A 14,650-nucleotide genomic window follows, 5' to 3' on the forward strand; every position below is an offset into this window, starting at 1 on the left:
GACATCCCAATTGTGCTTTTACCTGCAGAGTAAACCCATGTTTAATTCGTCACCTTGCCAGCTTCAGGAAGTGTTATATTGATGTTTTGTAGGAAATTCAGCTTCTACAAAGTTGTAGTACTAGTTATTGAACATACAAAGGAATCTCTCTCTATAGGAAGTTTGCAAGCTTAACTACATACTTATATAAATAGATACGTAACAAGCTAATGGTGTGAAAATTGGGGAAGAAGTAACTAGAAGTATCCGATCTTAAAAAATGAACAATTTTCCAGGTGGGCAGAGTTCATTACACATGTATTGGAGGGAGTGGAGAGCAGTCTTCAAGGCCGTGCTCCAGGTAAGTATGATATAGTGAAAATTATGAATGTCTATGCTGCAGTGAGAATAATAGGGAGATGAGCCTGAGGCTGGACTAGTAGTTTGGGGCCCAGTGTAGAGGCTATTTAGTTAATAAGATAAGGAGTTTGAATTTCATGGGGTATGTGTATTAAATAATACACTTGGTAACAGATCAATATTATTTCTCTGTTACATTCTTTTTTAAAGTATTTATGTATCTGTTTGGCTGTGCTGGGTGTTAGTTGTGGCTTGTGGACTCAGTCGCAGCAAGTAAACTCTTGGTTGTGGCATGTGGGATCTTGTTCCCCAACCAGAGATTGAACCTGGGCCCCCTGCACTGGCAGTGTAGAGTCTTAGCTACTGAACCACCAGGGAAGTCCATCCTCTGTTGTATTCCGTTTAGTCAGAGAAATGTTTATGGGGGAGGGAAGTTGAGTTTTAAGTGGTATTATAATTCCCTCTGACTTTCAACATATGTGTAAGTTGCTGAATAAGGACTGCAGTGGTCTCTAAGTTCCATCCAAACTGGGTTAGAGACTTCCAGAACAGACTAGAATTGTTATCTTGCATTTTAAAAACACAACAGCTTAAATCCCTTTTGATTCATCAGAAAGTCACACATTTTTAAAAAACAGCCTCTTCGGTCCAGTTAGTCATAGATAACCATATAACTTAAAATATCTAGTCTGCTAAGAAGAAATACTTAGAAATGGTATAAGTCACTTTCTATATCTGACCTGCTGTTTTGTCACATAAAACAAAAAAGAGGTCAGAAAAAGACTCATGGATAAAACCTCTCCACTTTACCAAATATGCTTGCTTGGCTGATTAATCATTTTTTTAAAGTCAAATTACTAATATAAACTGCTTGGAATAATATTACTGATCTTAACTCTTTTTGTCTGCCTATAGTAATTCCATAAACATTGCAAGAGACAGGACTACTCACAATAAAGCTTTGCTTATGGCTTCTTAAAATAAAGCACTTTGAACTGATACTCCCCAACTCTGATCATCGTAATGAGATTTACAGGTAATCTTTCTTTTCTGTGTTTCCTCAGCACTTAGCACATTATAGGCATTCTGAAGGATGGAGCACATCCCATTAAACAATTTGGGCAAAAATAAAGTGTAAATAAGTGTAATAAGAGTGTAGCCAGGTGCTTTGTACCCTGACTGGGCAAACAAAGGCTGGGGACTAGCATTAGAGCCTGGAGGAGCACAGATCTTGGCCGTCTTGCTTGTTTCTGTACCTTCAGGGCCTCACACGTAGTAGGTACTCAATAAACATCTGAGGTCTAGTGAAACAACGAATAGACTCCCTTTGCTCATGACTTTGCTTGCGGTGGTTACTTTAAGGGCATAATAGGTTAATAATTTCTGCATGACTACTTGGGCTCCTGAGTTAATGTTTGCAAAGCTCTTTGAACTTCTTGGGAAAAAGAATGGTGTTTTTTTTGGCACCCTTTCACATTTGCAGTGGCACACGAATTCCTCCTCCTCTCCTTCCTCCGGCTTTGCCTTCCCCGGCTCTGTGCCGGGCCAGGATCTCCCAGAAGGCAGCCACACTGCTCTCGCTGCCTTTTCCCTGCCACCTCCAGCCCTGCAGCACAGGTAGGGGCAGAGCACATGCCAGAAAGATTTAAGACTTCGCAAGAGACTCTGGTAAAATGGAATTTGGGTTGATCCTAATAACACTTAGAGCAACTGGTGTATAGAAGGGTGCAGATTCTTCGTCAGCCATGGAAGAAACTATTGGGACAGGCAGGTTGATCTGTGAGGATACATTGATTTAGATCCTGAAGGGAGATAGAGGGTGTCGTAGAGGCAATTGGGAGCACACGCCGAAGCAGCTGGTTTCTAAAGTGTGTATGATTTTAGACACACAATACAAAACCTTGATAGTAACTGGTAGAAAATACTAGTTTTATAAGAAGGAACTCAATAAGAGAAGATGTGTTTCTTTTACATGGGTAGAAACTTCAACTTTTATGATTACTTTCCCTATAAGTTTTTTTTTTTTATATTTGATGATGAAAAAGAGAGATTCTATCTCACAATAGATAATCATAGGCTGCAATGTTTTCCAAGGTGTTTATTGCTATAAACATTGTCTTGATATTTAGAAAGTCAATAATTAAACAGTTCAAATGTGATTTGGGAAACAAAACTGTTTTCTATTAAGAATAGCTGTCCTTTATGAACAAATTCAAGAAAAAGAATTTTTTTTTCTTTTTGAGGTTACAATATATGAGCTTGCAATTGATCACACTCCATGATTATCTCAAGGTAATTCAGGGAAAGCTGGTTACAGGCACAGAATAACTAAAATGACTGTCAGCGGCAGATCTTGCCTTAAAGACAGGAACAGATCCTATTTTCCACAACTTTTAAAATGACTTGTTTTCCAAACCAAATCATGATGTTTTCTCTGTGTGTGGAAAATTTTTCATGATGCATATTTATATGCTACTTGCTGTATGTGTGGCAAATTTGCTCTCTCTAGAAATTGTTTCTAGGGACTGGAAATGAATATTATGTGGATAAAAAACTAACATGGTTTTCTGTTGAAAGGACAGACCACATGAATGGTGTCTGCTTTGCTTTAAAGGGAAAACTCAGGTAAGTCTGACTTTAGTTGAACAGCATGAAGTAAACCAAAGGTCTTAAATTTTGTTTAGAACAAATTATGGAAGGGCCTTCCAATTAAACTGAACACATTAATCTGAAAACAAAAGCAAGGGGAATAAAATTTGGGGTTAGTTTATAGTAAGTAGCATTTGAAACTCTGAAAACTTAAGTGTCCCCATAAAATCCACATGTGAAACATTTAGATAGGAGTGACTTCTGATAAGAAATGGTTTTTTTCTCTACTTAATTCAGTATAGAATGAAGAGCCTTGATTTTCCATTTGTACAGGGCTCAAGGATCAGTAGGCATTACTGAATTTTTGTTGTTTATTTTTGTGAGGTATTTGATACTAAACAGTTTTCCCATGTCCTGAAATAAATAGATGGGAACCCCCTTCAGGAAGAAGGAGAAGGGCAGCATGAATTAGGGTGAGACTGAATTTCCTTTTCGGAATGTCAGTGTCTTGTTGCATTGCAGGGGGCTGTAAATTCATTTAGAGCAGACCAGATTATACCTTACAGCTCTGGTGTGGCAACCAGGAGGGATCTCTGGCTGAGGTTTACCAGCTAAACTTCTATGGTAAGTTCGACTTTGAAATCTGTGCTTGATTCTCATTATGTTCTTGTCTTTGATGTGGGGGAGGGGAGGAAATGAACAAATTCTAATGAAGTGTTTTATAATAAGATAAATAAAATATGAACAGAATTATTGTTGAGAATTCTTTATTCAAAGTGTTTAATGAGCTGCTTGGTTCTTTCTGGTTTAGTTCCTAAATATTTTCAGCTTCTACTTGTTTACTGGGTCTCTTTTTGGTTGATATGCTTGCTACTATGTCTCTTCTACTTTCTCTGATAGCATATGGTCAGTAGATTTGATCACAGGGATGTCTTCTTTCAGGCAAATGTTGAATTTGTGACATCCAGACAATTTTGGCCAACAGTTATAAAGGTCCAGTAAAAATAGGAGTATGATGTTACTGCAAGAAAGGAAAAATACCAATAAAATAGGCTGATTTAGAAAGTTGAAGGTTCTTGTTAAGAGAAAAGGAAAGAGGAAATTGGTGAGAAGCCAAATTTAAATGGACTGAGCACTGGAGTTCAAATATGATATGCTAATGACGAAAACAGGATAAGGCAGCTAATGGAAATTTACCGTGTCTGTGTGTGTGTGTAAGAAAAAAGGTAGAGAAGACTTATTATTTTCTTATCTATATCCACATTAGCCTTTCTGAGGACAGGGACTGTGTTCTTAGCTCTGTACAGTCTGCAAAGAATAGACAATCAAAAAAACTTACTGATCAAAAAAGATATTTCTTTTTGTAGCTGCTATGAAAAAAGATCACTAAACTAGGTGCTTTATGTACTTTCTGTGAGACCAGCCTGAATAAGGTAATCAGAGCTCAGGCAGAGGCAGCTGGAACTTACTCAAAAAGTTGCAGCCAGAAGGTGAGCTGTGAGCAGATTACAGTGTTCCCTCAAATGCTCATCAAGGCGGTCACACTTTTGGTTCAACCACCAGAGGTCAGGACATTGTCTCCAAGAAAACTTTATTAAAGGACAGTTTTGGTGTCAAAGAGAAAAGACAGAGCAGTGGATCTCAAAGTTTTAGGATGCAAAAATGTTCTAGGACTAGTTCTGGAACTTCTGGAGATTGTTGTTACTTCTAGTGATTCTGATCCAGGAAGTCAGCAGTTGGGGTTGGGAATATGTATCCCTGGGAGTCTTTACTTTGTAAAAGAGGTAGGTGTGGGAGGACATTACTCTTGAGAAAGAATGTATAGAGTTTCTCTAGCTTGTTGATCTCATCAGAGGACTGTTGGTTCAGAAGCCACCAGCCACCTGGTGCTGAGAGGGACTGAGCAGCCCAGATGAAGAAGCAGTGCCTGTGGCACCCAGACCTGGGTTCAAATACCCTTGTGGCTTTTTCGGAAAGTGCTTTTCTTTCTGAAATTCATATTCTTTTTTGAAAGAGGAGAACCTTGTTGTCTACCTCATGGATTTAAAGAAACAATACAAATCACCTAGCAGAGTGACTGGCATATAATAAAGTAATTAGTAAACATTTACTCTTGTGGTGGGGAGAGAAAGAAATGTCAATGATAATTCCTCTGAAGCCAGGAAGATAGTTTGCAGCAGATACAAAGCAGGATCAACCAGGAGGCTAGCTCCTGGATCCTGAGGGTCCAGGTGCAGCGTCTGAAGATAGATCCTAGACCAGAAGATGAATAAACACGAGCTTGGGAGACACAGTTTCTCACCATCGTGAATGTTTCCCGAGAATAGTAATGAACAACACAGATGGCACAGTTAATTGGAATTATAATTGATCCCCAAATAGTATTTAAATCAATACTTGAATGGATTTTCCTTGGGAAAACCATTATAAGAACGTCTAAAATGGAACAAAGTGAAATGCATCAAATTCAGTGATTTGTTCATCTCTGCCACCCACCCTACATCAAAGGAATAATGAATGAAGAGAGAAACAGTCAAAGGGAGGAAGGAAACAGGACCCACAAATCAAATAGACTGTCATTAAATGAAATCATTTTCTGGTAATTCAGTGTGATGTCAGGTTGTACTGAACTGGCTGGCTGGCTTTCGGATGGCTGCTGCCAGTTTCTCTCCCAAGATGATGAGAAGAGGAAATGGGACTGATTTCCTAGTTAGGTGCCTTTAAAAAAACAAACAAACAAACTTATTTCTTTGGCTACACCAGGTCTTAGTTGCAGCATGAGAACTCTTAGTTGCAGTATGTGGGATCCAGTTCCCTGACCAGGGATCGAACCCAGGCCCCCTGAATTAGGAGCATGGAGTCTCAGCCACTGGACCACCAGGGAAGTCCCAGTTTGGTGCCTTTCTTAAAAGACAAAGATGACATTTATCAGCACTTGAATGTAAGCTATGGCTGAACCAGCCAACAAGTTAATAGATGAGGGATATGAACAGGAAAGGGTTCAGTTCAGTTCAGTTCAGTTCAGTCGCTCAGTCGTGTCTGACTCTTTGCGACCCCATGAATCCCAGCACATCAGGCCTCCCTGTCCATCACCAACTCCTGGAGTTCACTCAGACTCATGTCCATTGAGTTGGTGATGCCATCCAGCCATTTCATCCTCTGTCGTCCCCTTTTCCTCCTGCCCCCAATCCCTCCCAGTATCAGAGTCTTTTCCAATGAGTCAACTCTTCACATGAGGTGGCCAAAGTATTGGAGTTTCAGCTTCCACATCAGTCCTTCCAGTGAACACCCAGGACCGATCTCCTTTAGAATGGACTGGTTGGATGTCCTTGCAGTCCAAGGGTTGTTGCTGCTGCTGCTAAGTCGCTTCAGTTGTGTCCGACTTTGTGCGACCCCATAGACGGCGGCCCAGGAGGCTCCGCCATCCCTGGGATTCTCCAGGCAAGAGCACCGGAGTGGGTTGCCATTTCCTTCTCCAATGCATGAAAGTGAAAAGTGAAAGTGAAGTCGCTCAGTCATGTCCGACTCGTCGTGACCCTATGGACTGCAGCCTAACAGGCTCCTCCATCCATGGGATTTTCCAGGCAAGAGTACTGGAGTCCAAGGGTTAGGTAGGCTCAAAGTATCTGCAGGCAAGTAATTTAGCTTCTTTGGGCCTTACTCTCCTCTCTAAACTTCCCTGGTGGCTCAGTGAAGCATCTGCCTGTAATGTGGGAGACCCGGGTTTGATCCCTGGGTTGGGAAGATCCCCTGGAGAGAGAAATGGCAATGCACTCACTACTCTTGCCTCGAAAATTCCATGGACTGAGGAGCCTGGTAGGCTACAGTCCATGGGGTCGCAAAGAGTCGGACACGACTGAGTGACTTCACTTTCACTTTCTCCTCTCTAAATGTCCTTCTAGGCCTGATACATGGTGATAAGGCGTAGATGGTGGGCCAAATCCCAACACTTTAAACATTTCATTTTATATTTCTCTCATCTGGAAAGTAGTCCCTAACTATAGTACCTAAGTTGTCACCAGATGAGAGCTATTTTCAGGAATTTTGTTTACCCTGAACTATGAAATTTTTTGGCAACCCACTCCAGTGTTCTTGCCTAATGAATCCTGTGGACGGAGCAGCCTGGTGGGCTGCTGTCCATAGGGTTGCGCAGAGTCGGACACGACTGCAGCGACTTAGCATGCATGCATGCATTGGAGAAGGAAATGGCAACCGACTCCAGTATTCTTGCCTGGAGAATCCCAGGGACAGAGGAGCCTGGTGGGCTACTGTCTATGGGGTCGCACAGAGTCAGACACGACTGAAGCGACTTGGCATCAGCAGCAGCAGCATGAAATTTTTAGTGTTTTCCCCACACAAATTCAAATTTCAACTTAAATATGTTTTTAACCAATGCTGTTAGTTCTCTGGATAAACAACTGTGAAATTGACAGTAATGATAAATAGTGAAGCAAACAGTGATAACAGAAGCCATTATTTTTTTGAATACCTATCAGCTGACAGGTATTATGGGCTTCCCTTGTGGCTTAGCTGGTAAAGAATCCACCTGCAATGTGAGAGACCTGGACTTCATCCTTGGGTTAGGAAGATCCCCTGGAGAAGGGAAAGGCTACCCACTCCAATCATCACATTTCGTCTTTCATCCTTATACTAACCTTGTTAAGGTTAACGAGGTTAACCTTGTGACCATTTTCCAGGAGGATTATGAGAGGTCACAGAGACAGCAAACAGCACAGTCAGGATTTGAACCTAGGTCTTCCTAATTCCAAAACCCATGTTTCTACTCCTTTTGGGTCATTATGCCAAGTCCCTTCAGCCATGTCCGACTCTTTTGCAATCTCAGGGACTGTAGCCCACCAGGCTCCTCTGTCCATGGGATTCTCCAGGCAAGAATACCGGAGTGGATTGCTTTGCCTTTCTCCAGGGGATCTTCCCAACCTAGGGATCGAACCTGAATCTCTTAAATCTTCTGCATTGGCAGGCAGGTTCTTTACCACTAGCACCACCTGGGAAGCCCTTCTACTCTAATATACCTTACATCTGCTGTACAACTGCATTCATAATAATTTTGTATTGTTTCTCTTTGTTTCCTAATTTTTATTCATAAATATAATGCAAAGTATATTAGTGTCCTGTTCGTTCATTTTCCACTTATGATCATTTTAATGGAGCACTTCTATTCTTAATGGTAATATTATATTTTTTTTTTACTTTGAGTAATGAGTTTACTGAGAAGTCTGAACTGGCCTAGGGCATATGCGTGAAAGTAACAATTTTTTTCTTCTCTAATTACTGAAGCTTTGTCAAATCTCCCTTTTCTTTGAGCAGATACAATGATGGCTTGGTCAGTTTTCTTTTTCTGTAAAACAAAAACAAAACCAATTCTGTGCTGTAAAAACTCAATCTCACCCAATTGAAAATGGTGCCCTCCAATATCACAGGACAGAAGTAAGGTTTAGAGATCAGAAGGACACAGCTGTGTTATATCTCTGAGATACCATACCCTCTCACATTTCTAGGCTACTACAGTTTCATGATATTTGGGGCAGGGAGGAAGGAGAAGAAAAGAGGACAAGTCTTTCACATTTAATAGTGTACCTGTAGTTCTTCTGTGTAAGTTTTTGGCTCTTTTTCTGCTTAATGTGCACTGGCCAGCTCTCTGGATGGTAGGCATCCATAGGAGGGTTTTCAGTGGACAGTCAGTGATATAGGAAACCCTGCCACAGGAAGGCCTGCAAGCCACTCAGCCTCCTGCTGCTGAGGTCTGCTCCTTCAGCAGCCAGCCCTCATGCATGGAACGTGGTAAGAGAGCACAAACCTGGCCATTTCCCCTGAGTTCACTTGGCACATGGACACATGCTCCAGGATTGTGCCTTCTCTCTTCTCTACATCTCAATTTTTCCTTCTGTTCAAACAGGTACAGGGTGGGGGGTGGGGTGGGTGGATTAGCAAGGCCACCACCTATACAGATGTCAAAGCTAGACATGAAATGGCAGCATTCCCTTACTGTAGGCACTGCTCTCTGGTTTTAAGAATGGCTCTCTTGGCAGCTGCTACACTTGTTCAGTGGTGAGAGGTGTAGATGAAGAACTTCAAACATCACTCCCTTCCCACCCTTACTAAGGCTGCCTCACAGCTTTGACGATTTTCTGCTTCTCTTTTCCATTTCAGTTTTCCTTTTAGACTCAACCGGGGAAGGAGAGGGCACAGTATGAATGACAGTGGAGAGCAACAGAGTTTTTCACCTGTGCCTTAGTGCAGGAGACACCAGTTTGATTCCTGGGATGGGAGGATCCGTTGGAGAAGGGATAGGCTACCCACTCCAGTATTCTTGGGCTTCCCTGGTGGCTCAGCTGGTAAAGAATCCCCCTGCGATGCGGGGGACCTGGGTTCGATCCCTGGGTTGGGAAGATCCCCTGGAGAAGGGAATGGCTACCCACTCCAGTATTCCAACCTGGAGAATTCCATGGACTGTATAGTCCATGGGGTCAGAAAGAGTTGGGCATGACTAAGCGACTTTCACTTTCACTTTAGTGAGCCTTGAAGGAGATGGTGGCTTTAGTCGCTAGTTATCCATCTTCTTTATCTCACTACTGAGGCTCTGCAGGTCACATCTGGGATAGAAGGAAAACTTGCCCTCCATAGCCTGTTACACTGTGCACCCTTGGGGGGCAAAAATTAATTGATATAAGTTATATAACTTACCTGTGAAAGATACTGTCAAGAAAATGAAATGGCCAGACATACTGGGAGAAGATACTTATAAAAGACATACCTGATAAAAGACAGCTATCCAAAATATACAAAGAAACTTGAAACTCAACGATAAAAAACCAAGCTGATTAATAAATGTACAAAAGATCCAAAATGGACACTTCTTCAAAGAAGATATACAAATAGCAGATAAACATTTATAAAGATGCCCAGCATCATCTCATTACAGAATTGCAAACTGAAATGACAGTAAGATACCAGTACACACCTATTTGAATGGTGAAAATATAGAACACGGACAACACTAAATGCTAGTCAAGATGGGGAGCAACAGAAACGCTTATTAATTGCTAGTGGGAATTAGAAATGATACAGTCACTCTGGAAGACAGTTTGATAGTTTCTTATAAAACTGAGCATGTACTTACCACAGAATCTAGCAACTGCAATCCTTATTTACCCAAATGAGCTGAAAAATTACATCTACATTATTGCCTGCACCTGAATGCCCAAACTAGAAAGCAACCAAAATGTTCTTTAGTAGGTAAATAAACTGTGTATGCCCAGACCATGGAATATTATTCAGTACTAAAAAATGAGCTAGCTATCAAGCCATGAAAGAACATGGAAGAATCTTAAATACATAGTACTAAGTGAAAGAAGACTACCTGAAAAGGCTACAAAATGTTTGATTCCAAATTTCAGCTATGTGATATCCAGGAAAAGGCAAAACTTGCAGACAGTGAAAAGATCACTGATTGCTAGGGAGTGGGGGTACAGAGAGATGAGCCAGTGGAGAACAAAGGATTTTAGAGCAGTGAGATTTGTCTGTATGATACCACAATGGTGGATACATGTCCTTAGATACTTACCCAAACCCACAGAATGTACAACACACGAAGTGAACCCTAATATGAACTCTGGACTATGCGTGATAATAATACATTAGTGTAGGTTCATTAGTGGTAACAAATCCCCTGGAGTGGAATGTTGATGGTGGGTGTGGCTGTGTGTGTATGAGGACAAGGGGCATATGAGAACTCTGTACTTTCTATTCCATTTTGCTGTGATCTTAAAACTACTCTAAAAGATAGTCTACTTAAAGTTAATTTATATTGAAATATTATTATATTATTATAAACAGTCAAAATAGAGAAATCTGCTTTCTAAATAGATAATAGATTTTCCACTTTTGTATGGGACTGAATGATGTTTTATGACTCCCCTTTGACAGTGAATGTCTACCAAATGATAGTTGCACTGTCTTCTGCCTCCTCTGTATTTTATAATCACTGATACTGATCCTGAGATGACTAGGCAGCAGCACAGGTGTGTAAGTAGAGACACCTCTTCCTGGAAGCCTTCTCTTTGATAGTACAGTCAGCTCAAGGCCACAGAAAACTCTGCACCACAGTTACTGTTCTGAATGATGTAAGTCTACTGTGACTCATTATTACCTGAAAAAACCAAGCACTCCCCAAAAGCTGGGATCTGTTTTCCTAGAACATTCTTTTGTGTTCACAATTTTTGTTGGTCTTTAAACCAGGTTAAAAGAAGCAGAGAAAGACAAAATTGAAGCTGGTAAATTCAATGTAGGATGGTTCTGAGAAATGTAGCCCCTTGGGCAAAGCTTGCATTTGCTTATTATGTTACTCTTTCACATTTAGCTGTAGATGCCCATTCTTTGTGTGCCTTGGACTCTCAACCTTCTATCAGAATAAGAGGTTGTACCCAATGAATAGAGAGTCAATATTTGAAAATTTCCTAGCTAAGTATTAAGAACATGTATTTTGGGTGGTGGGTGTTAAGTGATTTAAAGTTATATTTATGCATTTTCTGAAAAATGTTCTTATAGTGGACATATATTTTTTATTATCAGAAAATTAAAAGAAATCTATTTTCATTTGAAAATAAAGGTTATTTAAAAAAAACAGTTAAAGGAGGTATGAAAAATTTGAAAGATCAGGGTTGCAAAAAAGATTTGCCTTGCTAACACAGAATGGCAACAGTAATAGCCAACACTCTGTGGTGCTTTCTATGTGCCAAACATTGTTCTAAGTTCTTTATTTTATTAATCAATGTTCTCTTCATGACAGTGTCATGATGGGAATAATACTGATATGCCTATTTTACAGGTAAGGAAACTGAGTCACAGAGGCCATAATTAGTCTACTGCTAGATAACTAGTAAGGGGTAGAGTTGAAATCTGAGAACAAGAACCAGTACTAGCTAAAGATCACAGCTATTAATTTAATGAAAATAAATAGGATAGAATAACAGAAAAGCTTAATAGGATAAATTAAGTACCATAAATCAGTGAGACAGGGGATGGGTAATTTAAAATGCTATTTTGGGGAAATAGAGTATTTAGATTAAAAAAATTCAGTTTAGTGAATCCCCATAAAAATACCCATTTTATTCCAAATAGATTAAAAAGCTAAGTGTAAATACTTAAACCAAAATAATTTGGAAGAAATATATTTGAATATTTATCTGATCTTTAGATGGAAAAATATTTTCTAAACTTAAAAGCAATTAAGGAAATGACAGAGGAAACGATTGATGAACAAAAAATTAAAAGAATTTTCTGTATGTTATAAGCCAAATGAAAAGATAAACAGCTATTAACACATTAAGGAAATTGTGATTTTTCATACATATCTATAAGCAAATCATAAAGGAGGAAACAGAATGATTAATAAAATATGAAAAATCCTAACCTTCTCTTGTATTAAAAGAAGGGCACATTTTCAAAAATTCAAATTAAAACAAAAATTTGGTAGCAGTTTTCACAGAGCACCTTTTAGCAAAGATTTTTGGTAGCAGTTTTCATTTTAGCAAAGATTTTTAACTGATAATAATCAAGTTTGTCAGGAATTCTGCAGGAGGGATGAACGATTTAATGTGCAAGTTTTCTGCCATTAATTTAGCAATATCCATCATGAGCCTGGGCTTCCCTCATAGCTCAGTTGGTAAAGAGTCTTCCTGCAATGCTGGAGACCTGGGTTCGATTCCTGGGTCTGGAAGATCCCCTGGAGAAGGAAATGGCAATCCACTCCAGTATTCTTTCCTGGTGAATCCCATGGACAGAGGAGCCTGCCGGGCTAAAGTCCATGGGTTGCAAGAGTCAGACACGACTTAGCAACTAAACCACCACCATCAAGGGCCTTAAAACCAGCTATATTTTTCAAACCGATATTTTCTCATATAAGGATTTTGTTCTACAAAAATGACTGTGTGGACAAAGATTTATGTTCACATTTTTATAGCGATCATTATTCCTAATAGTGAATTATTAGAAATAACGTTTAATAAAATTGAATTAATTAGTAATAAGTGGAAACTGTGGTATAGCTGGAGAAGAAAATGGCAACCCACTCCAGTATTCTTGCCTGGAAAATCCCAGGGACGGAGGAGCCTGGTGGGCTGCCATCTGAGGGGTCACACAGAGTCAGACACGACTGAAACCACTTAGCAGCAGCAGCAGCAACAGTGCTATAGCTATAGGATGGACCATCACACCAAATTAAGATCATTTTGTGAGTAATTCTTAGTGAGGAAAGAAAACAGTTATTAGATAGTGCTCTAAGTGTAATAAAAGCAGATATATATATATAATTATTTATATATAACTGTTTAATCTAGTTAAATTAATACCAATAAAAAGGACTAGAAAAGTCATGACAAATGTTCACAGTGATAATTGGTGGTGGAATGGATTTTTATATTTTACAAACTGCCTAAAACAGACATAATAATGGGGAAAATTATTTTAAATAAGAAAAAAGAAAGAAATACAGGGTGCAATACAGAGACAAAGAAAAAAAGGTAGTTCTTTGAAAATGGTGAAAGGCACATAAATATGATCTCAAATCTGAGACTGTGGCAGAGCTGGAATGGAGTGTAGAGCAAATAAAGATACTGGAACAATGAATGCTTTTGGCTAACACCTTCAGAGCATTGGAATCGATAGAGCAACTGCAAGGACTGACCTGGGCTTCTCACTCAGCCATTGGGAAGCCAACCTATCCCTTGGGATATGTTGATGAAAGTGTTTTCCTAAAACAAACCAGTTTGCTGCCCAAACTCATGTTTTTACAGATGCCACATAGATTTTCAGTTACCTTTAAAATGTCTAGTTAAGGTGTTTTCAAAGAAATGAATGTTGGAATTCAGTCTCTAGCAGTTTCTCTATATTTTATTTAAGTCCATGAATATGCTTTCCAATTCATTGCTATATTATAAATTTTGAGAGTTTAGGAAGCAGCAGCAAATATAGACATAATTTGTCTATTAACTATTGCTTTAACTTCTCTATAGTTTAAAAATACAGAAGTTTCCAGTTTTTCCTATCTTTACTTCAGTTGGCCTCATCTGTCTTGGAGGTATATGAAGGCCTATTTTCTTCAAACGCTTTTCTCCCCTGAAGTTGGATGTGCTAATCTCCTGGCTGTAGGCTTGGTTCCATAGCCAATAGAATTTATTTCCCTGAATTTTCAGTTCTCAACTGGACCTCTTAGCTATAATCAAACCCTTCTAGAGATAGGCCCTTATGTGCTTGCTCTCAGCATACTGGATCCCTGATCCACACACTCAAGTATAGGTTCAGCTTCTGTCTCAGATTACTCTGGGGGTCTCATCGCATCTTCCCTTGCACTAGCCTGTCCACCATATTCCAATGGTGAGTGACCACTTAGGTGGGCATGACATAAAAGAATGCTATTTTTTTAAATTCCTTTTCAGAAGATATCAGTGGTTTTTAGTTAAACTATGAACATAATTATTCATGTCTGAAGATCTTGAATAAAGTGTACTTAAAGCTGTATTTTTCCATTGAGTCATCGCTGAACTCTATTATGTAGAGAGGAGCATTTTCCTTATCCTCAGACTCAGTAAGATTCCACAGGGTTCTCCATCAGCCCAGGATGTGACTTTCTGGTTGCTGAATCTCCGAAGAGTGATGTCACTGAGTCCCATGGCATTAGTCATCGTACATATGCGTTGTTTTG

At 39.6% G+C, this 14,650-nt stretch overlaps 1 protein-coding gene across 2 annotated transcripts in view; it reads left to right on the forward strand.

The window, feature by feature from the left end:
• The first annotated feature begins 1,876 nt into the window (after window positions 1-1,876).
• CYTIP (cytohesin 1 interacting protein) overlaps window positions 1,877-14,650 on the forward strand; it is an 83,166-nt gene continuing 70,392 nt past the window's right edge. Inside the window, exons 1-3 of one of the 2 annotated variants that reach the window (XM_005202482.5) lie at window positions 1,877-1,956; window positions 2,917-2,964; window positions 3,451-3,552. In XM_005202482.5, coding sequence (XP_005202539.1) covers window positions 3,550-3,552 — 3 coding nt within the window. In that variant the 5' untranslated portion in view covers window positions 1,877-1,956; window positions 2,917-2,964; window positions 3,451-3,549. The remainder of the gene's footprint in view (window positions 1,957-2,916; window positions 2,965-3,450; window positions 3,553-14,650) is intronic. The other variant, XM_059876192.1, reaches the window with a different exon arrangement.

The sequence above is a fragment of the Bos taurus genome, chromosome 2 (assembly GCF_002263795.3).
Source record: "Bos taurus isolate L1 Dominette 01449 registration number 42190680 breed Hereford chromosome 2, ARS-UCD2.0, whole genome shotgun sequence".
NCBI classification, from domain to species: Eukaryota; Metazoa; Chordata; class Mammalia; order Artiodactyla; family Bovidae; genus Bos; species Bos taurus.